The sequence below is a fragment of the Dunckerocampus dactyliophorus genome, chromosome 7 (assembly GCF_027744805.1).
Source record: "Dunckerocampus dactyliophorus isolate RoL2022-P2 chromosome 7, RoL_Ddac_1.1, whole genome shotgun sequence".
NCBI lineage: Eukaryota > Metazoa > Chordata > Actinopteri > Syngnathiformes > Syngnathidae > Dunckerocampus > Dunckerocampus dactyliophorus.
Genome location: NC_072825.1, coordinates 32,168,243 through 32,194,710, shown reverse-complemented (window position 1 = coordinate 32,194,710; position 26,468 = coordinate 32,168,243). Strand labels below are relative to the sequence as shown.

Below are 26,468 nucleotides of genomic sequence, written 5' to 3'. Positions count from 1 at the left end.
ATGAGAACAACAGACGCTGGGCAGAGAAAGCTAAATGGAAAGCTGAATTGTAGCTGTATGATAGAACCCGGACAGAGCGTGTGATTAAAGTTTATGAAGAGTTAATAGGCCTGCTTAATTCTACACCACCCACAGAACACTACCTCTTTTAGAAGAGTCTAACCACCACCACCATTTGTCCTTTTTTTCAATAACTCCTCCTCCTCCTCCACAACGACGTATGCTCGACCACTCCTCTTCAAAGGTAAATAATATATATCATTACGTATTATTATATCACTTTTATTATTGTTTTTTTCATTCATTATCCTGGTTTAATATTACTACTGCATCCAAACTCATATTTACATACATACACATATACTGTATATGTATACACGTACATGTAGTACCTATATCATTGGTAATATTACCTTTTACCCTACTTAAGAACAATTCCACTTAAGAACGGTCATCTGGAACCAATTGTGTTCGTAAGTTGGGGACTTAGTGTATTTTAATGAGCGCCTTACTAAGGGTGAACAAAGACTCATGTATCTTTAATGTATGATGTCTGACGATGGAGCATGGTATCATTTCAGTGAATAGAGTCTGATTGATGCGCAGCAGTCAAAGTTGGGTGGTTTAAAACAAAGTAGAACAATTAAGCATTTATTCACACCTTTGCAATATTAGAGCTAAAGCTGCACGTCTGTGAGATTAGGATGCTTTTTCTTTCCTTCAGTCTAGTCTTCATTCATATGCACAAATTCTCAATTAGACTCAGCACTTCATATTAGCACAAGGATACATCCAGGCTCGTGTACACAATCACCCAATAATTGAACTTGTTCAGGGTAGGAATCATTTTGGGCTTACGTGCGTAGACTTGTTTGCAAATGTACATTCTTTCAAGTCTGCCTAACGAATCCTAAAGCAAAACCATCAGACATTCATAATAATGGGGGAAAATATTAGCTCATGTATTTCACCAAACACAACAGTTTGTTCCACAGTTTTTACTCATGGCTTTCCTAGTAGGACAACAAATCTATTTTTAATTCTGTCCAAAATCATCAAATGTGAGGTATAGCTGAGGTATAGCTTTTTGAGCGGGAATACAATAATAATAATAATAATAATAATAATAATAATAATAATAATAATAATAAAATGGAGCCTCAGGGCAGAGGCTGCACCGGGGATGACATCGTTGTCAGGAAAAGCGATACGTCGCTCAGCATGAAAAATCTGACGCCGCTACTTGACATGTGATCATCCCCCGACGCTCCTTTCCAAAATATAGCAGCCAATTTAACATCAGCGGAAGGGTGATGCAGACTCTTTTCATCCACAGTAAATCTACACTCTCTCGTGGTTACTAAAATGCAACATATGTACAGAGACAAGGAGAATGGGTGATAAGAAAAGATTTTTTAATCTACGGCAGCTCCATTTGTGCATGTTTTGGTTTGGATTCTTGGGTTTTGAGCTGTGATTCAGAGTTTGGGCTGTAGGGGGCAGTGGTGTTTTTCTCATGGCTAGAGCCAGGCCAAGAGAGAAGAAGTGTGGATTTCATATTGCTGTAAGGGCAGCCAGGGCGCATACTGAAGAATGAAAGGGTGCCACTTTGATATTTACATATTTACATATTTTGATATACACAAAACGTGTCGTTATGCTAAGAAGTTGTATGTATTTCAAGAAAAACACTGCATTTCAGCTCTGTGATGCTGTATACTGGATGTGAAAAACACGATTATTACTACAAACGTCGGTCTTTGCTTGTTTTTCACACTTTTGCTGTTTTTTTCCAATTTGCTGCATATTTCAATTTCCATTATGACATTCAATATTTTTTCTCATTAAAATACAACTTTTATCTCTTAATATTTTGACTTTCTTCCTGTAAAGTTACAGCTGTTTTTGGCCTTTCTGATGTTTTTTACAATTTTTCAAATACAGTCAAACTTGTCTATAGTGGCCACTAGAGGGAGTCTGTAAAAGTGGCCACTTTAGACAGGTGGCCTCTATAGACAGGTTGGCGTCCAGTTTGAATGTTGACCAGTAGAGGAAAAAAAAGAGAAAAAAAAAGGGGGGAAAAAAAATAATAATGTTGACCAGCAGAGGGCACTGTGGGACTGCGGATAAAAGTTGTACAGCACAACGGATGTTCTTATTCTTCTTCTTGTGTTTTCTTTCTTTTCTTGGGAGAATGAACAGAATAAGAATTTCATTGCTTAGTATAGCTGCTGTTTTACTATGCATATGACAATAAAACTCTTGAATCTTGAATCTACTAGGCTTGTTATTATCCACGACCCACAGAACAAAGCTGTGCTAGTAATGTCTTACGCTTGTTTTTAATATTTTACTTTTTATACGGCAGAGTGTCATTACAGCTTTAGTTCATCAGGAAGTGACGGGAAGTGACGGTGGGCGTCCCGAGCAGGAGAGCTAGGCTCAGTGCTAGCTGTGAGTTTGGAGAGAGTTGGGAAGTGTGTTTATGTTGGCGTGGATGTAAAGTCCTGCAGTGTTCTCCGCTGTTAATAAAGCCATTAAAGTGCATCGGCGACGTGAGTCTCTCCTTCCCCACAACAAGCGGCATTACAGTATTGACCAGTGCACACCAGGAAATAAACGGTGTCATTTCTTACAGGCATTGGCTGGACAGCTATGTAGTGGGGCTTGTTTAACCTTTGCCTTGTGGGCAAGCAGGAAGGAGAGACGATGCTGAGAGATGTGTGTGTGTTCTGAGCTGCTGTCTGGTGGCCGCGTTCAATAAATAAAGTTGGCAGAAGCAACAGGAGAAGTTTCCTTCTTTGCTTCGGAGCTGAATAACACTGACAAGTTAACAGACTCGTAGCGACCGGAAAAGAAGACGGCTTTTTTTGTGACGAATACAGAAGATGAGGACTTTGATGGATTTGTGGATGAGGATTGATGAAAAATAACGTGAGTACATTCTAAAATACTTCAATTAAGTACAACCCAACTCGGTTTTGCTCCCGCTTTTTTTTTTTTTTTATTGTAGCGTCGCTGGGAGCACGTCCTGTTCCCAGCCTACTTTGCAGTAATGTTTTGGTGCAAATGCATGTTTGACCAGGAAATAGCAAGCTCAAAAGAAGACGGCTTTTTTATGTGGAACAACTGACAGTTTGTGTGGATCTTGTGAATGATTGTGACTGAGCTAGGACTCAGTAATTAAAGTCTACACACGACGCCTTCATTGATTGAAAAACAAAACATTTTCGTGCATGAAGCTTCTACTTGAGTTGGTAATTTGGCCGCTATATGTGGTCAGATATTGACCAAGGGAGACAAAATGGGTGGCCGCTGGCCGCGTTGGACAGGTGACTGCTATACACAAGGTCTATAACATGTACATTTGCTGCGGAGGATTTTTCAGTGGCCGCTATAGGCAGGTGGCCGTTCTATAAAGGTGGCCGCTAAGACAGGTTTGACTGTATTTCAACTTCTTTCATGATTTTTTCCCATAATATTTGGACTTCATTCTCATAATATTATAACTTTTTTCTGCAACTACCCAAAAATAACAACTTTATTTTGTTTTGCTTGTTTCTCATAATGTAATATAATACGACTTTATTTTATTTACTTTGCACTGAACAGGAAGTCACTGTGTGCATGTTTTAATGCTGTGTAACTAGACAGTTGTTGTCGTTTCACGCTGCTCTAGCGGTAATAATAAGTTGATGAGACTACAACACGTTGACATAAACAAAACTATTTTTCATAGAAATGACCCCTTTGGTTCTCAAATTTTATGTCAACAAAAGCGGTCGAGCATTTATGTCGTGTCGACGTAAACTTTTTGTCGTAATAATAATGATAATAAACCTGCCTTTGCGCTCCACCCAAAAGCACCCCCGACATAGACGGAGACGTGAAAGGAAATCATTTAGGGAGGTACCACCCTTGATGTGCAATGTTAGCTCCCTCATGCTAACTCGTTTTCTGTCGTTAGAATGGACAGAAAAGGGAAAGAAATATGTGTTCATGTTTCACACAAGGATCGTGGACGATGGGCAAACTTCCACAAAGCAGTGCAGTGTTCCTTGAAGCGGGTTAGTAACACTGTTATTACTTCACAATGACTGCAGATGCCTTCTGTTTGCCAGAGCCGCGACATCAGCCTCTCAAACACCTTTTAGAAGAACTAAAGCCAGCAGATCCTTATTGTCCAAACAAATACACAAAAAGTCCCCGCAGACAGTGAAATATGTTGATGTTCTTGCAGAAGAGTGAACCGCATGTCAATTCCTTCCGTTTAGGAATGGATTTAATGTTCATTGCGAATAAGCAGAGCCAGCCCCCGCATACCTATGCTGTTAGCTGACCAGATGTTCTTTCTCATTCTGGACCTTCCCATGAGCTCTACCGTGCACTTTGTCCACCTTTTGCATATGCCAGTGTTTCCCATACATTCATTTGTTTGTGGCTGCCTGCCATCATCACATCACCACGACGCTGCCTGTGAATGTAGCTTGTCCTTCCAACTCTGTACACTAGATGGCATCGTAATTAAACTTCCTAACACTCCTCAGACGCAACTGGTATGCCGGAGAATAAGAAGACATAGCAGGAGGGATCAGTGTTGCCAACTTAGCAGGTATTCAGACACCTCAAAATTTTGTTTTTTTCCCCCCCAGAAAAATGGACGAGCAACAAATCTAATCTGGTCTTATTGGCCATTTTTGGAGACGCTAAGACAGGGGCACGGCGGCCATTTGCGGCCCGTGGCTGTTTTTGTATTGGCCCGCGGGATATTCTGAAGAATTGTCATTGTCACTACTGTAATGCCCTTTACTCTGGAATAAACCATAAATGACTCTCTCGCTTCCAGTTAGTCCAGAACTCTGCAGCACGGCTTTTAACAGCAACCAAAAAGAGGGAGCATATTACCCCAATTTTAGCTTCCTTCACTGGTTGCCTGTGCGTTTTAGAATTGATTTTAAGATTTTATTGTTTGTTTTTAAGGCTTTGAATGGGCTGGCCCCTCAGTACATCTCGGACCTCATCCAAATCTACACTCCAGCGCCACATTGAGGTCCGAAGGCCAGCTCCAACCGGTGGTGCCTAAGACCAGACTTAAGACCAGGGGAGACCGGGCCTTTTCTGTAGTCGGCCCAAAGCTGTGGAACACTCTCCCCCCTCATGTAAAAACGGCCCCCACAATTGAAAGCTTTAAGTCTCGTCTTAAAACCCACTTTTATTCTCTGGCTTTTAACTCGGCGTGAGTCGTGTGGTCCTCTGTGTCTTTTATTATTTTTTAGGTTTTTATTGGTTCTATTTATTTTAGTTTTTAAATTAAATTTACTTATTTATTTTTTACCTTCTTCTTGGACTTTTGGCTTTTATTGTTTCGATTTCTTGTTTTAAATATTTTATTGTAGTACGTTTCCTTGTTTCTATTTGATCTTTTAGTTTTTATTGTTGTAATTTTTATTTATTATTTACATTTACATTCCTTTATTTACTTATTATTTATGGTTTTGCTAGTCTGTGCAGCACTTTGGAAACAGTGTTTATAAAATGTGCTATATAAATAAAGTGGATTGGATTGGATTGGATTTAAAGTCATTTTACAACAATAAAGTCAAAATATTTTATGAGAATAATGTAATATTATGAGGAAAAACAACATAATTTTAGGATCGTAACGTTGCAATATTAAAGCAAGATGTTTTTTTTAAGTCATTATATTAGGAAAAACAAAGAAAACAACCAAGTTGTAACTTTGGAAAAATGAGGTTTCTGAAAAAGTTCTAATGTCACGAGAACAAAGTCAAACTGTCGTGGGAATGAAGTCCCAACAACGACAACAACATTTGCAAGAAGAAAGTTGAAATAGTTGGAAAATTTAAAAAAATTGAACAAAAACAGTTGATTTGACAAGAATAAAGTCACAATATTAAGACGAAAAAGGCGTAATTTGAAGTCAGTAAACTCGGAATATTGTGTGGAAAAATGACATCATTTTAGTATTTTTAGCAGAGTTGAAATATTCAAGAGAAAATGTTTTTTATGAAGTTGCGACATTATGAGAAACAAAGACAATGGGGTTGGTTCCTAGTTGAAGTTCTAAATTGATGGGAATGAAGTCAAAAGATGATCAGCGGAAAATTTACAAAGAATATTTAAGAAGAAACTTCCAATTTAAAAAACGGCAAAAATGGGGAAGAAGAAGAAAGTGAAGTTGCTACCCTTTCATCTCAAAGTGGAGATGCAGTTTTTTGTCTTGAAATGCATCCTGCATCACGTCTCAGCCTGCCTACATGTGCTGCTTGGGAAAGCGGCCCTTGCATCTTTCGTTATTCGGTATGTGGCCTCGGGGGACGTTTGGACACCCCTGCTCTAAGACGAAAGAGCTCTTCTCCTGCTGCTGTCTTCTCTCAACGGTGGACCAAACAAAGGTTCCCACAAAGACCCTGTGGAAGCATAGAGTAGAACGTCTGTGGAGTCACGTGTGCACGGTAGGCACCTTTAAAGAGAGCTGCTGCTCTGTGGGGGGTGTCAGACGTGCCAGGAAGTCTTCAGACATCTGGACCTCAGAGGGGAAAAAACAACCAACGCATTTTTGTGCTCCTCATAGCCATTAGTGCAGCAATTACTTCACCTTTGACCCCCTAACGGTTTCCTGTGGCTCAGCGACATTGTAGCACGGTGACGCACGCCTGCCCACCACACACACGCGTTTTCACGGTGTGAGCATTCAAGCTTACATACGTGACACACATTCATGTGTACACTGTGTAGAAATGCGTGTGCGTGTGCGTGTGCGTGTGAGGGAGAGAGAGAGAGAAGCCAAGACTAAAGTTAACAAGAAAGCTCCACAAGCTGGAACTAATTATGAGCACTCTCACTCTCTCATGCACGCGCGCGCACACACTCTCATGCCCCCCGACTTCCTCCTCACTGACATAGCCCCTCCCCCCATCTTTTTTCCTGACATCCCTCAGCTTGTTTTTCCACCTTTAACCTTTAAGTCTCGTGCATGTCAACACGCAACGCATGCACGCGCACGCACATCACGTTTAATCCTCCTGGGGCGGGTGACGTGATCGTGCACTTCTCGAATCCCGGTGATTGGATCCAGGTTGGACATTTTCGGCATTCCACCGCGAGACACCACTCGGTACCCGTCCCGTCGAGTCATGCGGCGCGTGCGATGAGGAGGAGCGCGTGCACGTGCGGCAGCGAAACTCAAAACAACTTGTCAACTTTGCAAACCTTGGCGCGTAAAGGAAGTGTGTGTACAACGATGGAAGGGAAGGTCTTACCTGGATCAAAGTTGAGAGCGTGCACGCGGAGGCAGCGTCACGCGGCGTGAAGCATCAGCGATGAAGGAAGGATGGAAGGACGTGAAAAAGGTTCTCTCAGTCTCTCTCGCTCTCTCTCTCTGTCTCCCTCTCTCAAGCTATCTGCCGTGATCCGAATCCTCCAGAACCGGGATGAGCCGGTCCAGCTCGGTGGTTCATGCTCACACTTGTGGTGAGTAGGAGTGTGTGCGCGGATGTTCTGCCGGATGCTCAAGGCGAGAACATCTTGTCACATTATTTACCCCCTTCCTTCCTCCCTTCCTTTGTGACGTCCTCTCTGGCTGGCTGTCAAGTAGCGCGTTCACGTGATAGTCTGGACCAAAAGTGATGAGACTTGTGACCCGGCAGAGTCCAAGTCCGCTCTGGTTCCAGTCGACTGGATGAGGAATCCATCTGAGCAGACGTGAGGGGAGGGGAGGGGAGGGGAGGGGAGGGGAAGGGAAGGGAGGGGAGGGAAATACCAGCCTTGGAGGGAGGGGGCTGCATGTTTTGGGATGGACGAAAGTGAGACATTCAATATAATAGCGTATTCATTCATTCAATCCAATAAACACATTAAAAGTGCTGCTATCACATAAACACTACAGGATCAAAGAAAAAAGCTTAAAAAAAATGTCAAAAACAGCCCAAAAAACCCCAGATCACATGCATGAGAGAAATGCTACAAGTTAACGCAACAAAAGGGAAGTTAGCTAGGCTGCCAGGACGTCTAGCAACGCTGCCAGGAGCCTAGCTACGGAAAGTTAGCCGGAATACAAGGAGGACTTAGCCAGGCTACCAGCAAGTTAGCCAGAACTGAGGGATCTCTGTAAAGACATAAGCAGGCTGCCAGGTGCCCATCTTTCGATGGTTCTGTATGCGGCCCCTCCGCTCCAAAGGTTTAATGCCACCAGTGTGTCTTTTTTGGTGATGGCTGTTGTGAAGGAGTCATGGTTTTTGACGTTGACCTTCTCAGCGCCAGTCTTGGCCCAGCAGGGAGTGACTGACTTCATCATCAGCAGAACATGACTGCAGGCCACACACTAATGATGTCGCTCTTAACGTGACCTTCACTTCTTCCCTAATGACTGTGCGTGTGCGTGTCTACTTCACACTTAACATTCTTCCAGACTCACTTCTATCCATCCATCCATCCATCCATCTACTATGTCGCTAATCCTCACTAGAGTCGCGGGTATGCTGGAGCCTATACCAGCTGACTTGGGGCGAGAGGCGGGGTACACCCTGGACTGGTGGGCACAAAGAGACAAACAAGCATTCACTCTCATATGCACACCTATAGACAATTTAACATGCTAACATGGAGGAAACTAGGCACCTCACTTCTACATTGTTATTATGATTATTTTTATTATATCTTGGTGGTGTTGTCAGAACTACTGGACTGAGAAGTGATGATGCAAACCCTTTGTTGGCATACTTTGTGATCATTTGTTTTGTTTTTTTTAACTTGGCTATAATTTTAAAGAGGTGAGAGTGCCCCCTAGTGGCCGATGGGGAGAAAGACGCCTCAATGTGAAAGCGTGTAGTTTTCCTCTTCATATTCACTTCGTACAGTAAACATCAACGTCTTATGACATCAGAGTCATTTAACGGGAGGCTGCAGTTCCAGAATGCAATTGGGAGAAACTACCATGTTTGTAGCACATTCCTAAAAACGACAGTGTGTGTTTTTAAGAGCCAACAGCCAAAAAATGGTAGTCAAAGATCCTCTACGTAACAGATCTTCTGTACTGCCGAAATGGTTTGAAGAGTTAGGCTTATGGGTAGGGAGCACTTTTGCAGTATGTCCTTAAAAACAGCAGTGGTCTTGTCACATAGATCGACTATATGTCAGGAGCACTGCTCTGTTAACAAAACTGCTAGTCAAAGATCCTCTATAGCAGGGGTCACCAACGTGGTGCCCGCGGGCACCAGGTAGCCCCCCACAACCACATGAGGTGCCCGCAAGCCGGCTTTTCATTCAGGTTTTCAGTTAATAATGAAAGAACAGTAGAAAGAAATGCATTCTGAAATACAAACAGTGAGTTGTGAACGCCAGGATTTTGTTAATGTTCTGTAAAACAAGCATATTCGCTTTGTTTGGGTTTAAAATAAGCTCTGAAAATAAATGTTATAAAAATGAGTAGCTCTTGGCCATTTTGATTTTGGAAAAGTAGCTCTCACAAGGGAAAAACGTTGGTGACCCCTGCTCTATAGCCAATCACGGATCCTGTATACTACAAGAGGGCTCTTGTATGACCTACGGCAAAAACCCTATGATAGAGGATCTTTGAGTCGTATTTTTGCAGTAGGTCATTAAAAGCTGCAGAGCGCTCTTGGCATATGGAGGATCTTTGACTAGCATTTTGTGGGTTGGTTCTTAAAAACAGCAATGGTCCTGTCATATAGAGTATCTTTGACGAGTATCTTTTTGGCAGTAGGTTCTTAAAAACAGCATCAGCCTTATCATATAGACTCTGTCACATACAGGATCTTTGGCTGGCATTTTGTGGCAGTGGGCCCTGATAAACAGTAAATGTGTTATCATATAGAGGATCTTTGACTAGATTTTTTGTAGTAGGTTCTTAAAAACAGGAACGTCCCTGTCATATAGAGGATCTGTGACTGGCATTTTTTTGGGTAGGTTCTTAAAAACAATAGTGGTCCTGTCACATAGAGGATCTTTGACTAGCATTTGTTGGCAGCAGGTTCTTAAAAACAGCAATGTTCCTGTCACATGCTGTCAAATAGAGAGAAAAAGCCAACATGAAGACAACCATTACTTGAAAAGGCAGGCGTTGGTAAATAAACACAAACAACATGAAGCATTCAAATCACACCCAATTTTAGTGTTCCATTATTTTCCAAGGGAGCACATGGATGAACGCGTAAACAATGAATCTCTCAGCACAGGTCCAGTCTGACCTCAGTCCAAGTGGTTTGGTCCAGTCAGACAGATGGAGCACACCTGGTCCATGTTGGCCACAGTCATGTGACCTTCCTGCGCAGGTGGCCAGAAGAAAGACGGAGGTCCGGTGTGGGTAGATTTTGTGTAAAAATGTGACAGATGTTATAAATTCAAAGTACTGCCATGAAATCTACGCCTGCTGTGTTGTAGAAACAGTTCACTATTTCATCCATGCACAAATAGCTGAGGGTTTCGTGTGCAACAAGTTGATGTTCTTATTCTCCCTTCCTGCAAGCGAAAGAGGACCAGAAAATGTTTCCAAGAAAACACGTTTAAAGCTTCTTTTTGTTTTCCATCACTTCCAGCGCGCCTGGCTTCATGCATTAAGCCGTCAGCTTGCATGCTGCTGATGGCCTCTCGCTGCCATCACTCCATCTGTCATGGCTGTTATTTCAGTGCTGCCTCGTGCGTCACTGGGGTTCTCTTCTCAACAAAAACAAATGTGCAATTGTTAAAAAGCAAGTCATCCAAACCTAGTGTAAGGAAGGAAGGGAGCTGCTTAAACTTGCGTTATGTTTACATGCTAATGCATTGCTGCTAGCTCGAGCTCAAACAGTGTAGATGAGCTAAGATTGCTAAATAAAGAGTAAAAAAGAAAGATGGCACCTTCAAAACTAAGATGGCCGACAACCTGTGAGTCTTACATCAAAGGTTTTTTGAGGATTTTTATATACGCTTTAATGATGAACATGTATACCAGATTCGGTGATAATTGGACGCGCTGGTGGTGTGTGCTAAGATTTTAGAGATGTTTAGCGTTACAACGTTTCATGCTACGTTTTGCGCTACGATGTTTGGCATGACAACCTTTCGCATAACGATGTTTCATGCTACGACGTTTTATGCTACAACGTTTCGCAGGACAACATTTCGTGTTGCGACGTTTCGCGCTGCAACTTTTAGCATTACAACATTTTGCTGTAAGCGTTTCGCGTGATGATGTTTCGTGCCACGACTTTTCACATGATAGCGTTTTGCGCTATGACATTTCACGCTACAACGTCTCTCATGACGTTTTGCATGACAACATTATGCATTACAACGTTTTGCTCCATGATGTTTCACGCTACAATGTTTCACAGGACGACCTTTCGCACTACACCGTTTAACATTCCGTTTTGTGCTATGATGTTTCGCATGATAACGTTTTGCCATTTTACACTATGATGTTTAATGACTACGACATTTCGCCTTACAATTGTTTTGAGCTACGATTTTTTGCACTACGGCCTTTTGCGTTATGGCGTTTTGTGTTATTACGTTTCCTAGTTAAGACAAGACACACTCTCATAAATGATCAATACTGACGAGGTATCGCATCACATGTCGCATGACAATGTTTCACGTTACAATGGTTTGCGTTATGACGTTTCGCATTACGTTTTGCTCTATGACATTTCACGCTCCAATGTTTTGCCGTACGACGTTTTGTAGAATGTTTCGTGCTACAATGTTTTGTGTTACAACGTTTTGCTCTACGACATTTTGTGTTACAGTGTGCCTTTGTGGCACTTTGTGTTATTACGTTTCCTAGTTACGACACACTCTCATAAATTATCGATACTGAGGATGTTTCGCATCACATGTCGCGTTGCAATGGTTTGCGTTAAGACGTTTGGCATTACAACATTTTACTCTGACATTTCACGCCCCAACACTTCGCGCTAGGACATTTCGCATGGCAACGTTTCATGTTACGATGTTTTGCCCTACAGTGTTTTGCACGACATTTCATGCAACAACCTTTTGCGCTATAACATTTTGCATGACGACGCTTCGCACTACGACCTTTAGCATTACAGCGTTTTGCATTGCAACATTTCATAGTTACGACACGCTCTCAAAAATGATCCAAACTGTACAAAATGAAAAGGAAAACTTGCTATGTGTGCACAGCGGAAGAATATGGAGGCATGCATTGCTACACTAAGGAAGTACAAACTCACTTTTGTTCTTTTTCGTTAACTTTTTGCCCTTCTTTATGTCTCCCAGGCGTAAGGCAGACTCCTGCACTAAGTCTGCTCTCCTGTCTGGGAAGTGAAAATTAAAATAAGCCCAATAGGCCTGTCTCTCCCTGTCTTGCAACGTCCCTTCCAGTGTGTTTTATTTCATTCTTGTACTGAATGATTTTATTGCTGTATTTGATGTCCTTCATGTGTTGTGTGTACAACATGAGTGACTTAGATGCTCCAACTTCCACTAAAACTTGACCTACAACGCCGTCTTAGGACATAGGAAGGAAACGGGTGCCGTATTCTATAGGAAAGCACACAAAAAAGCCAAAAGTGGAGACGCTCACGCAGCTGAAGTCCAATAAACTATGCTGATGTCTCTTCTTGATTTGGTGTCGCCTGTGTTGTGGTGAGTACACGTCACATAAGAGCAATTTTAGGCTTCTTTCCTATGTACTTATTTTGAAATGCAGCAATAAAGATGAACTAATGTGAAATATTTTGTGTTGTAGGTACTTGTTAGTCAGTCAGGCACTACTTTGTGTGGATTTTTACTACGAAAAGTATAATAAGAATGCCTTTTTTAATGCTTTGCTTTATGCTGCCGATTCCAATGCGATCATCCATGAGTGAGATCAGCCAATACCGATCACATAGTTTAACTGTATCTGCTCCTTTGTGGTATCTGCTCCTTTGTGCAAAGAGGAACAGGATGAGCACTGCCAGAGCCCTACAAAATGAACCTCCAGCAGGCCACTGGTGTGAATGTTTCTGACCAAACAATCAGAAACAGGCTCCATGAGGGTGGCCTGAGGGCCCGACGTCCTGTAGTGGGCCCTGTTCTCACTGCCCAGCACCGTAGAGCTCCATTGGCATTTGCCATAGACCACCAGAATTGGCAACTACACCACTGGTGCCCTGTGCTCTTCCCTGATGAGAGCAAGTTCAACCTGAGCACATGCGACAGACATGAAAGGGTCTGGAGATGCTGTGGAGAACGTTATGCTGCCTGCAACGTCATTCAGCATGACCGCTTTGGTGGTGGGTCAGTGATGGTCTGGGGAGGCATATCCCTGGAAGGACGCACAGACCTCTACAGGTTAGATAACGGCACCCTGACTGCTATTAGGTATCGGGATGAAATCCTTGGACCCATTGTCAGAACCTACGCTGGTGCAGTGGGACCTGGGTTCCTCCTGGTCCACGACAATGCCCGACCTCATGTGGCTAGTGTATGCGGGTAGTTCCTGGAGGATGAAGGAATTGATACCATTGATACCATTGACTGGCCCCCACGTTCACCTATATATATATACAGTATATATATATATATATATATATATATATATATATATATATATATATATATATATATATATATATATATATATATTCTGTTATAATAACGTGAGTACATTCTAAAATACTTCAATTAAGTACAACCCAACTCAGTTTTGCTCCCGCTGCCGCATGCATGCTAGCGTATGTTTTTTTTTATTGTAGCGTCGCTGGGAGCACGTCCTGTTCCCAGCCTACTTTGCGGTAATGTTTTGGTGCAAATGCTCTTAAAGTTACATGTTTGCCAGGAAATAGCAAGCTCAAAAGAAGATGGCTTTTTTATGTGGAACAACTGACAGTTTGTGTGGATCTTGTGAATGATTGTGACTGAGCTAGGACTCAGTAATTAAAGTCTACACACGACGGCTTCATTGATTGAAAAACCAAACTTTTTCGTGCATGAAGCTTCTACTTGAGTCGGTAATTTGGCCGCTATATGCGGTCAGATATTGACCAAGGGAGACAAAATGGGTGGCCGCTGGCCGCGTTGGACAGGTGACTGCTATACACAGGGTCTATAACATGTACATTTGCTGCGGGGGATTTTTCAGTGGCTGCTATATGTAGGTGGCCGTTCTATAAAGGTGGCCGCAAAATAGTGTAAATTCACTTTCATACAGTATCTATATACAATATATATATATACTGTAAATTCATTTCCATACTTTCATACAGTATCTATAAACAATATATATATACTGTAAATTCACTTTCATACAGTATCTATATATATATATATATATATATATATATATATATATATATATATAGTGTAAATTCACTTTCATATAGTATCTATATATGGAGGATAAATATGTATATACAGTATCTATATTGTATATAGATACTGTATGAAAGTGAATTTACAGTATATATTCTATATATATATATATACTGTATATACATATATATATATATGTACATATATATACTGTAAATTCAATTTCATATAGTATCTATCTGCAGAAGAAATTTCATTCACATCTGATGGTGCCAAATATGTTCATTTTGGCCCGGGACTACTGTGTACGTGCAGCTTATAGGTTGGCGTGGAAACCAATTAGAGCGCTAGCTAGGCCCACATGACACTTGATTTTCTTCCCTGGACATTTTGATGATGTAAAAAATGTGAAAGGCTGCTCTGTTGACTTTTAAGTTGAAACGTGGCAGCCCAAGCCTAATGGCAAGTCTTTGTCAGATTCAGACGTTGTACAATGTTGTTTACAGCCACGTTACGGTGACAAGCTCATTGCTTCACAACAGATACAGTATGTGTCCACATACAGGACATATGTGATGTTACACATATCGCTATCGCAAATTGAGAGTTGGACATATTTTGGGTGGTTTTGACCAGTTAAGGTGTGATATTAAAACATGAAGAGGGTGAATGATCCAGCCAATGCAATCCAATAGAATTAGCATGTAAAGTTCTAGTTGATCTTGCTATTTTTTTTTAATTATTTTTTATAAATGACTGAGTGTAAATCATACTGGGTAGCTTTAGCTCCCGAAATAGGCCTCTGACTGCTTTACTGTGGAGGCCCTTTAGTGCCAGAATTCATTCAATATGAAGAATCAAATCAACGGATTGAATTATCAATCTATTGAATAAACAGTCATGACGTAAATAAATACATAAATCTGTCACAAAATCAATCAAATATACATGATATTTTACAATTGAATAAATGAGGTCATATGTTTTGTTTGTTTCTCATAATATTCACACAAATAACATCTTTTTGTTTTTTCCATTTCAATTTTCCAAATATTTCAACTTTCTTCATGAATAATATTCACACATTTTCTTCTCGCAATATTATGACGCTATTCCCAAAATATTATGACTTTATTCTGATAATATTAGAACTTTTTCCACAACCCAATTTTCCACAAATTACAACTTTATTTTGTTTTGTTTGTTTCTCATAATATTGCGACTTTAAAATGAATATCCTCTTTCTTTAATATGTCAACTCTATGCTACTAAAATGACATCACAATGTTACGAGTTTATTGTGGTAAAATTGCATCTTCCTTTTATCTTTTATCTCCTAATATTTTGACTTTATTCTTGTAAAATTACAGCAGTTTTTTCATTTGTGCTGTTTTTTTTACATTTTCCAAATAGTTAAACTTTTTTCGTAAATAGTACTTATACATGTTCTTCTCGTAATATTATGACTTTATTCACAAAATGTATTCAAATAAGATTCTTAAATATGAAATATTCTTAATAATATTCTGAAAACTTTTTCTCCAAACCAACTTTCCAAAAATTGCAACATTGTTATGTTTTGTTTGTTTCTCATATTCCCACTTAAAAGAAATGAAATCTCTATTAAAAAGACTAAGTTTATTCTGGTAAAAATTGCATCTTTTTTTCTCGTTAAAATATGACTTTTATCTCTTAAAATTTTCACTTTATTCTTGTAAAATTAAAGCTGTTTTTTTTTTCATTCCTGCAGTTTTTTTTTTAATTTTCCAAATGTTTCAACTTTCTTCATTCCCAACATATTTTGACCTTATTCCAATAATATTAGAACTTTTTCCCAAACCCAATTTTCCACACATTACAACTTTATTTTGTTTCTGCTAAAACTACAGCTCTTTAAAAAAACAAACAAACATATTATTGTCTTTAATGTTTCAACTCTGTGCTACTAAAATGTCGTTATTTTCCCTCATAATGTTACGAGCTTATTCTGACAACATCGCACCTCTTTGTCTTGTTAGAATACGACTTTTTCACTTTATTCTTGTCAAATTACAGCTGCTGTTTTAATTTATTTTACAACTACTTCAACTTTGTTCTTGTAAATGTTCTTCCCGTGGTTATGACTTTGTTCCCATAATATTAGGACTTAATTTTTTTAACATTATAACTTTTCCCGCAGTTTAGTTTTCCAAAAATGACAACTTTATTGCTTGTTTTGTTTGCTTCCTATAATATTAGGATTTCAACTTTACGGTACTAAAATGATGTTATTTTTCCTAATAATATTACGACGTTATTCTCGTAAAAAGACTTTTTCTTGTCAGATTACAACTTCTTTCTCGGAATAGTTTGACTTCAATCTTGTAAATTTACTGCTGGTTTTTGCTTTAGTTTTCTTGTTAAACTACATTTTTAGAATGTGCCGTGGGCCCATAAAAAAATATCCAAGTGCCACAAATGGCCCCCACGCACACATTGGTTTGGCTTTGTCTTTAGCTCTGTTGCGACAACACTTCTTCCAAAAGAGGGATCAGCATCAGCAAAGGTGTGCGTTAAGAGAAGACGACGCCAGTGTCGCCATAGGACTTGTTGACCAGCAGATGACGCTGTTGTACAACCGACTATCTCTTTGCCAGTGTTGGTAGAGGACGTGAGGCAGTGCCCTATGAACTCATGCAGAATAACATCACTGCCTTTGTGCCTCTCATGCAAGCAAGCTGCCGTGTTAGCCAGCTAAATGAAACTGTGAGTCCCGCATGCGTTGATGTATGCCACACTGTCACAGGTGTCAATGTGCACAAGCGTGAGAGCACCATTGAGCGGCCAGATGCTGCGAGAAGAGAGCGGGCATGCGGCATGTATCCCATCACTGGAACATTACAGCTGACCTGCGCCATTCTACGCTAGTATCATGTGTGTTCTTGTGCTCAGTGCACACCGTCCCAAGTAAACTCAAATACGCCTTACAGGTCCTTCATACCGACCGCTATCAGGCTCTACAACACCTGCACCACCTGAACCATGTTGTAGTGCTTTACTTTACTGTTCTCTTTACTTGTCTTGCTTGCTTGCTGCTGTAACAAGTAAATTTCCCCGCTGTGGGATCAATAAAGTACATACAAAACAATAGTAGTCAGTGTACAGCTTGTATCGCAGCACAGATTTACTGTCAACACACAGCCATGACTGTAAATATCTGGCAACACAAGACAGTACACCACACAGTGAACATCATCACCTTCATCTTCCTCAGCAAGACGCTTGTCATCTTAGACTCATCATGTTGGAAGACTGACATCTGCTTCACGATGTCACCGGACATGTTGGAATGTCTCTTACCCAAAAATGAACCACAGCTCCCCAAGTCCCTCCCGGCAGCACTCATGCAGCCCCATACCGTGATGCCACCCACCACCACGCTGGCAACACACAATTATCTTGCTGCTCACTAGTCTTGGAAATCAAGTTTACCCTCAATAAACCGCAGCTCCACAGTGCCGTCAGCACTCATGCGCGCTACCATGTTGAAATTCACGTTTACCCTCAATAAGCCACAGAACCCTCGTGCCATCAGCACTCATGCAGCTACCACCACCACCATGCTAGACTGTAGGCAAGACACACAGTTATATTGCCAATCACTTGTGTTGGAATTCATGCTTCCCTCAAGAAACCGCAGCGCCCCAATGTCGGCAGCACTCATGCACACTATGGCAACTACCATGCCAAACTGTAGGCTAGACATGATTATCTTGCCACTCACCTGTGTTGGAACTGATGTTTTTGTTTTTGTTTTGGCAGGCCTGCTGTGAAGGAAAGTGGGAAGAGCATGATGCCCAAGACGTGAGTTGGGGTAAGGCACTATACATGAAGGGATCGACATGCACATTACTTCTTCTTCGTTTAGTGGCAGACTACAGCCATATCTTAGAGGTGTACACCGCCACCTACTGTGTTATGTAATATTATGCAACAATGCACGTTATACTTTCTTCACTCATCTTTTGCAGCTCTGTGTCAACTGGAATGCGTTGTCAAGCAACGCAAGCACACGAAAGTAAACTCTAAAAAACAGCCACCTTGTCAGGCATAACTGTCACGTGTTATTACTTCACAAACACAAAGACTCGGTGCAAACTTGAAAGTAGTGTTTCCACTCAGACAGGTCTGGTCTATTGGGTTTGATGCAAACCGGAGGACGCCTCGCCTGTCAGTTAAAATAATAATTACCTTTGATTGGCAGCACATCCTGTTTTGCCAGCGCGCGTTCACGACAGCTGCAACACCAACTTTGTTGCCCGAGGAGACTTCTCCTAGCTTGTGGACGACATTTCAACAACGAACTGCTGCTCGCCGTGTGTTGGACGGCGAGTTGTGTGCCTCCGGTGGTCCATTTGTTCCGCTTTTAGCGAGAAAAGCTGAGCTGAAAAGGGTAAGTAAAGTTAGCTAAATAGGTAACTAGCTAGCTGGAGCTAAGTAGCCGTGCGCATGCTGCAAGTTGGACACCTCCCATGGACAGAAGACCCGAGCAGACGACATGGAGCTAAGATGGTGACTTTATTTCTCTTGTAACACAATGTGATATTTCCATCAATACATGTTAGTGTGATGTTGCCAGCTGGTTACAAGTTAGCATCCCTCTCGCCTTCTTCTTGCTCATTATTAGCTAGCTACCAGCTCGCTCCGGTATCGTAATGAGCACCGACACCAGTGGTTCCGCTGTCTCCCTGCAGAGCACAATACACCGAGTACACGCCTCCGTCGCTAGCCGAGCGACACCACCGTGCACCGGCAGATCGAGCAGCATTCCGCCCCAATGATCCCAGACAGGAAGCTGGACTAGAAGCCATCCAGCTGCTTCTTTACCGTGTGTGTGCGCGCGCGCTGGCTGCGCCAATGGCGGAGTCCGGGGAGGACGGGACCAGCCTGGATCACGCCGGGGACACGGCCGCGGTTGGCGTTCAGGCGCCTAGGAAGACGCCCGGCGAGGGCTCGGTTTCAAACGGCGACTGTGGCATGTGTGACAACAACACGGTGGCGGGTTCTGGAGGACCCCAAGGCAGGGTGGAAGCGTCCGTCGACCCGGACAATAAAACAGACATCCCTCGCAGGAGCAGCATCATCAAGGTGGGTGAAAGATGGGAGTTATTGTGGAGTTCCATAAAACCCTCAGCCTCTAATTGAATGAATGCCGCAGATGACTTTTGTCGTCATCACTCCTTTGGCACATTTCCACCCAACACTGTCAGTGCCATTTGTTATTTGGATGCTTAGTTTGACATGATCAGCACACAGCGTACGTTGAGTATTTTGCAAACACTTGTATCAGCTTTGCCTAACGGGCAGCAAAGATGATGACACCAACAGGTCGGCCTCATATCCAAACAACCGCATGTTTCAAATCCCCTCCAGACATTTTCCCAAGCTGCTGTGCAATTTCAGTCCTGCTACTGTTGGCACGCCTCAGTGTGAATACAACACATTTAAACATGACCACAGTACTCTGTTGGCATTAATGACATGAAATCCACATAGTCCCAAAGCATCAGGATGGTTGGAATGTGCACGGATTGCTTCACAACCCTGGTTGGTTCTTCAGTTGTAAGCAGCAGGAAGTTCAAGTAGGAAGTTTGGCTGTTTAGGATTTGCGTTACTTTGTTGCTTTGAGATAAGTGAGTAAGTTGGGGGAAACCTTTTATGTGTCCGTTGTACATGTAGATGACGTGAATAATGATGATGTGCTGCAGTTAAAGTAATGTTTATGGAACACTGCATGTACCTGAGTGTAAACATTGTGGAGCCACCACTTGCTCGTTCAGTGGAAGGCTAATCATCAGGAAGGAAGGTGACCTCACGAAATGTAACAACCTAATACTTGTTTCCAACAGTGACTGTTGATGTGTGTCAGTAGGTGCTGCTGTTTTGGTTAGCACTCTTTCATGTCTGCATGTGTGATAGTGTCATAGTGACCATTTCCATTACCCATTTGTTTCTGGCATCTCCTTGAGGTACTATACGTGTTTTACTTAGTTTATTTTCATCGTAAGGGCTTTTGTCGGGACCATTTAGTGCATCTTTGTTTGTCTTAAAAAGAATGTGAAGGGAGCAGGTGTGGTCTGATGAGAGATGATGTGTTTGAAGGACAGTTCTGGCAACCGTCGGACTAATGGAAACGGACTGCGACAACACTGTGCACATGCACAAGAAGACACTTGTGCATGGAGTTGGACAGTGTAATGTTGACACTGATGTGCTCCAAATTGTCTCTTACTACCCAAGATGTCGTCTCCCGATCCAAGGCAGTGAAATGCAGTTTATCTCAGTGGGATGTTTAACTCCCCTGAGCTTCATGCGCCATCACCAGCGACAAGCTGAGCCTTTAAATGAATCATTGAGCTGCTTCAGGGTCCTTTTTTTAAGCAATGGTTTTGATACAACCACTTAGAAAAGCTACAGAAATTGTCTCTTTGCTGCTCTCATCGGGATTCATTCTGGTCCAGAAGTTTCCACACTGTGCCTCATCGCGCATTCAAACGGCTTTCCTGCAAAGCCCCAATGCTCAGTGGCCTAAAAAAAAGTCCCGTATCACACGACACAATCAAGGCCCTCATGACTAGTTGCACCGGGACATGATTGATATGCACAATGAGTCAGTTTGAAATCATTGCCTTTTTTGTGGTATTTGCTGTGCAATGCCAGGGCACAGATGGATAAACATCACATGAGTCACAGCCACCATAATTACTTACGATAACTGAAATCTGATGTTTGGCTGATATGAAGAGAACGTTGTATTTGTAGCTTATGTCTAGTTTACCCTGGCAAACAATAGACACAAGGCCATGTAAACATTTCTATTAGGAGTGGCAGTACGGGAAAGAATGCACAAAAAATGCATGAAGGAATTTTCCCTTGTGGACCAATAAAGGCACATCTCATCTTATCTTATCTTATGAGCTAACTGTCCAACCACTCCAACTGTTTTGATACTACAGTGATCCTTCGCCACTTTGCGCTTAGATTTTTGGGTTTCATTAACTCGTGGTTGAATATGGCTCATTATTAGTCAAAACATTTGTCGTCTTTTCTGACATTTTACGTATTTTTTCCCTAAATGTAGCATTTTCAAGCATAAAAATGGCTGAATGAACTTAAATACAAATATAAGGCATTAATTTAAAAGAAGAAGCATTCATCAGACGTTGCGATCACATGTAATATTCTACACTGGTCACTAGGTGTCAGTAATAGCCAGCGCAAGAAGTACTGTACAGAAATCGTAAGTAAAAAAGGAACTCTCCCAATGCTAACGTGTGAGTATATATTTTGTCTTATTTCTTTTTTCTGTCTACTATATGGGGTAATAGGAGAGTAAAGATGACTGTAGGAGCCAAATATGTATGTACTGTGTGACTTGCTCGCATATATAAGCCAAGGGGTAACCGCTAGTCGTCACGTGCAGATCCGGAAGGGCTTTCAAGTTTCGACCGCCGTGAGTGGAGCATTTGTGCTATGCTAACCGTGGAACTTGTGATGTTATGGGACTTTGTGCACATGCATTGTTGCGCGTTGTAAACTAGCTACTGGGCTACTATAGTGACTATTAGTGTTACTTCATGGCTGGAGGGCTCTATCCATCCATCCATTTTCTATAACGCTTCTCCTCTTTAAGGTCGCGGGGGACTTCGGGCGACAGGCAGGGTACACCGCCAGCCAATCGCATTCAGACAATTTAGAGTCTGCATGTTTTTGGATGTGGGAAGAAACCGGAGTACCCGGAGAAAACCCACACACGGGGAGAACACAAAAATGCCCAAGGGAGAATCAAACCCAGGTCTTCCCGATCCCCAGACTGTTAATGTGTTGGCCAACATGCTAACCACTAGACCACCGTGCGGCTCTAGAGGGCTCTAATCATGTTAATAACCACATTTAGAAGGTCGTTAGCAGGTTTTCTGCACTCTAATTATGAAAATATTCCACATACATAAGGAATCCTACTTTGCAGAAATAGGGTCTGGAACCAGTTAACCGCGATAAACGAGGGATAACTGTATATTTTTTTCGGATTTATCAATCTGCTAACTTTGCTAGCCAGTGGAACCAAACCCCATTTATGTTATTTTGCGGTCATTTGTCTTTATATAAAGACATAAAGTCTGAATGCAACAGTTATAATAAAAAACAACGAAGAGCTGAAGCAAAAATTCTTTGAGCCTTTGTGAGCTACTCCAAATGAGTTGGTGAGATACAGTAGGAGACCCCTGTGATAGTATCGTCATCATAAGGCTGGACACACAGTGTGTATTCATTGAAAAAAACACAAATAGTGTTTTGAGGACAAGACCTAATTAGTATAATGACAGCAAGAAAGTCAAGTTGTTCAGTGACACTTAGTGAAAAAGTTAGTACGTAGCCCATGAACGTGACATCTACTTGTGGCTTCCCCGTGGGACAATGACGAACTCAGAACGAACCGCATTGCTTGTTTGTTCTAAAAGAAAATGTCAATGTGGTAAAAAAATCACATATGGAGTCCGAAGACCAGAAGCTAGGTACAGCCAGTAGACAGCTAGGCAAAGCATGTAAACAAAAGAACAAGAACAGGTAAGGGAGTGATCAAGCATGCTGGCATCGATTGCCGTAGCCCGTGGCGAGCTCAATACACAGCGGACATGTAGGATTCTGGTTTTGTGAAAGGCGATGTTTTCTTTCGGAAATCGTCCACTATGGACCGGAGCATCCCCAAGTACAACATTTACAATTGTCAGCGCCAAACTAAACACACTCACTCACAAATGCACTTTTACTTCCTGTTTTCCTTTTGGCAACACATTTAAGCAACAAGCTACTTACTTCCTCTATCTGCTGGTTAAATATTAAGATCCGTTTTGCCTCCAGCTTGAAAAAGTTGGAACTACTCTACCTTTGTGAAACTCCACACAGTCAACAGATTGATAGATTATTTATTGGACTGGTGTTAAGTGATTGATCGTGTTGATCTGGATGAGGATGTGGTGAGGACAAGACAAACCACGTAGTATCATGTTTAGCGCTTAAACCACAGTACTAACAGTTGTGTGTCTTCTATTAAAGTTTCTGAACAACAAACAAAACAGTGTTTGCTGGCGGCATTTTTGTTTGGGATGTAAAACATTGAACTGGTTTGTCTACCTGCAAGCGATGAACGGTTGCAAATGAGCAGGTGTTTGATTGTGACGGGTGCTTCTCTTTACATTTTTACATCCCGCTTGCTGGAATTGGATGACAACCAGCTGTTAGAGGAATAGAATACTGACCGAGTAGCTGCTTTATTTTCTGTTTCACCCAAACATAGAAACCAAGGTTGTTCCTGAATGGTTGACCCGATGTATAAAATACACCTGAGACAAGGGTTAGTTGTCACACTAGTGTGAATTGCCCGTCATCAAAAAATATTTCCGTAACCATTCATACACTATATTTAAGCTTAAGGTGTTGGCTTGAAATGTAACAAAGAAGTAATCCAAGACACTTGGACACATTGTGACAACCAATACCATCGCGGGGATGGTTGTCACACACTATGGGCTTGTTCGTCACAATGTTATTTTAATGGGAAAATCTTTTTAAAAAGGCAAGAAGGCAGAAATGCATTTGAAAACTTTATCCTCTAGTCACACTAGAGGTAGAATGAGCCAGAATGCCGTTGGAATTAAAATTTGTAGTTTATTCCTGGATATTCGAAGTATATTCTAAAAGATCAGAGTGCAATTCAAATATTAGGGCCGATTCTTGTGGCCGGCCCGAATCTTTTGAGCATGTTGAAAATTTCAGAGATGGATTAGAAGGGTAAACATATTGTACGGCATTCAAAAGGTACTCTAACTGCACTCTGACTGCATTCAAAATATTCTTACGGTATTCCAGCAGCATTTCAAACATTCTGATAGCATTAAAAAAAAAAAATGCAGCCAGCTCCCGCTGAAACATCACTATGAAGCATCTCCGTGGTCACATCACTTCATACGCCAAGGATAAAAGGAGCCAAGTGGACTTCACCAGCGGCCGCCGGCGTGGACAGAAGCCCGCCAATTGTCATCACGTCATTCAAAAAGAGCCAAGCTTCTCCTGAATGTGGTTCTGCTTGATTGGTGCTGATTGGTGGCTTTACATCTCTAGGCCAGCCTCCTGCATATGTGATATATATGTGAGTCCATGTGACCACCAACCCAAGAATTTGACGACCAACTCCAACTGGAATTTCTGTAAGCATCGAGGCTAACGGCCGTGTCAAACTATTTAGCTAGCCATTAACAATGTAAACTCTAGTTTTCCCTTCACACTTTAAGGGCATCTTCTTTTTTGTTTGGAACCCATTGTTAAAAGCCTAGAAGACAAATACCGAGGAGCTGAGTATTTACAATTTGATGCGAAAAACACAAAAACTTGAGAAGACTGGTGAAGGTGAACTCTGATCCCAATTCTGTAGTGATATGACCGTGTGACAATGAACTTGGTTTATTTCACATTTTGAAAGTGTTGCTACAAACCAAATGTGTGTTTAAAAAATGTCAAATAATAAAAATGAAACCCCAAAGACCTTATATTCTTGAGGTTGAGCATCACAGAGAGGGCAGTTTAAGGAATATCAATCCTGTAAATATGTTGTTTTGCTTGTTCATGTGGTGTTTTGGTTGGATTTTAGCCACGTGCAGATTATTTGAATTTAATTGATGAATTGCATCTGTAAACAATGGAGGCAGGATGGAACGCATTCCTTGGCAATTCTAGCTAGTTTGTGATACAACAAACAACACCATGTTAGCTATGGGAAGCGTTTTTATTGCTCACTACAATGCTATTCTCCCATCCCACTAAAAAATGTAATTATAATATTTGAATCAATGTAATTTAGTTACATGATCTTCCTGAAAAGGATTACAGTGAACCATCACCAGCTCTCATCTTGTTTCCTTGCTTTGTTTTAAATTGACAAATGCTGTTGAGTTTTTGTAAGAAAGTCAAACAGTTGCCTCTTGTCCGTTGGCTAATCTCACGTTGGCTCATCACGTCTGTGAGCAAGACACAGGTGTTTTGAATATTCAGCCACAAGTTGTTTTTCCACTCTGATAGAGCACCATTGTGACTTCCTGTGCGTGGGCGTGCGCACACCAGGTGCTGGAGCCATCGCCACTGGCATGTAGAAGATATTCTACCAAGCATCGCTTACTGTGTGTGTCCCTATAAGTGGGACTCACTAACGGTACGCATTGCTTCTTCTTGCATCAGCCCGAGTATTGCTGAATTACACAAGTGTTGCTCGCCTCACCCACTTCTTTCCTGGATTGCTCAAATGCCCTGCAGCCTAAAAAAAACATGACTGTTTGGGGGAAGTAGAGGGGCTTCATACTCCGCTGAGTATAACCTAAGGAAGTAGAGGTTAAACTTCAGAAGAAGCCGGCCAAGCCAACAGGAAGCAGACACAAACCATCGCTATGAGGCCGCCGCGACACTAACAAAATCACATTCTTTCTCAGCTCTTTAGGATTATGTGCAGTCATGCATTTAACTTTTTAAATATACGGAACACTCAGTGAACAGCAAACAGATGTGAGTCGTTATTTAGCGCAATGCATTTTTTTTGTACATGCATCACATTCCCTGTAAGTGTGCCTGTCATTCACAATATACAGATACTTGCAGTGCTTGTATTCATTGCTAGCATACTTTCTGCTAGTGAGGAATGTGTGCAATGATGAAAATGGTGATAGAAAACCACACAACGTTCATATCGCCGAGATCATCACTTAAGCGTCAGAGGTATTTACTTAAGAGTTTGACTGCACTAGACAGTGGAGACGTTCATCAAGCCACAAGGCAACGTGTTAGAAAAGAGGAACATATGTCATGTGTCAGAAAGTCATTGTATTCCCTTTATTTTGAATACTCCCATTAGGATCTTACATGACAGCTAAGAAAGGTTTGACTTTTCCTGAACTCCGCAGTGATTGGAAAGTAAAAGCATAACATTTTAACCTTGTGCTGAACCTGCTGCTGCCGCTGCAAAAAAAAAAAAAAAGAAGGATTCACTGAAAAATGTCAGCACTGCTGGTGAATTTGACTCAATTTGTGTCGGCAACTTTTCTCCTGAGGGAGAGTCTTGGTAATGTACGGTGACAGGTACTCGTAGTCGACCAGGAGAG

The 26,468-nt window shown here is 41.6% G+C and overlaps 2 protein-coding genes across 9 annotated transcripts in view; one reads left to right on the top strand and one right to left on the bottom strand.

Moving 5' to 3' along the window:
- LOC129184722 (raftlin-like) overlaps positions 1 to 18,811 on the bottom strand; it is a 152,238-nt gene extending 133,427 nt beyond the window's left edge. Inside the window, exons 1-3 of the mRNA XM_054780945.1 lie at positions 18,514 to 18,811; positions 18,047 to 18,089; positions 7,284 to 7,802 (exon numbers count right to left, since the gene is read on the bottom strand). The gene's annotated coding sequence lies outside the window, so the exon portion shown is untranslated. The remainder of the gene's footprint in view (positions 1 to 7,283; positions 7,803 to 18,046; positions 18,090 to 18,513) is intronic.
- LOC129184721 (inactive phospholipase C-like protein 2) overlaps positions 18,229 to 26,468 on the top strand; it is a 34,610-nt gene continuing 26,370 nt past the window's right edge. For 6 of the 8 annotated variants that reach the window (XR_008571951.1, XR_008571949.1, XR_008571952.1 and 3 more), the window contains exons 1-2: positions 18,229 to 18,834; positions 19,017 to 19,410. Coding sequence is in view for 3 of the 8 variants with exons in the window: in XM_054780941.1 (XP_054636916.1) it covers positions 19,180 to 19,410 (231 nt within the window). In the remaining 5 variants the exon portion in view is untranslated. Of the gene's footprint in view, positions 18,835 to 18,949; positions 19,411 to 26,468 lie in introns of all 8 variants that reach the window. The other 2 variants (XM_054780944.1, XM_054780942.1) reach the window with 2 other exon arrangements.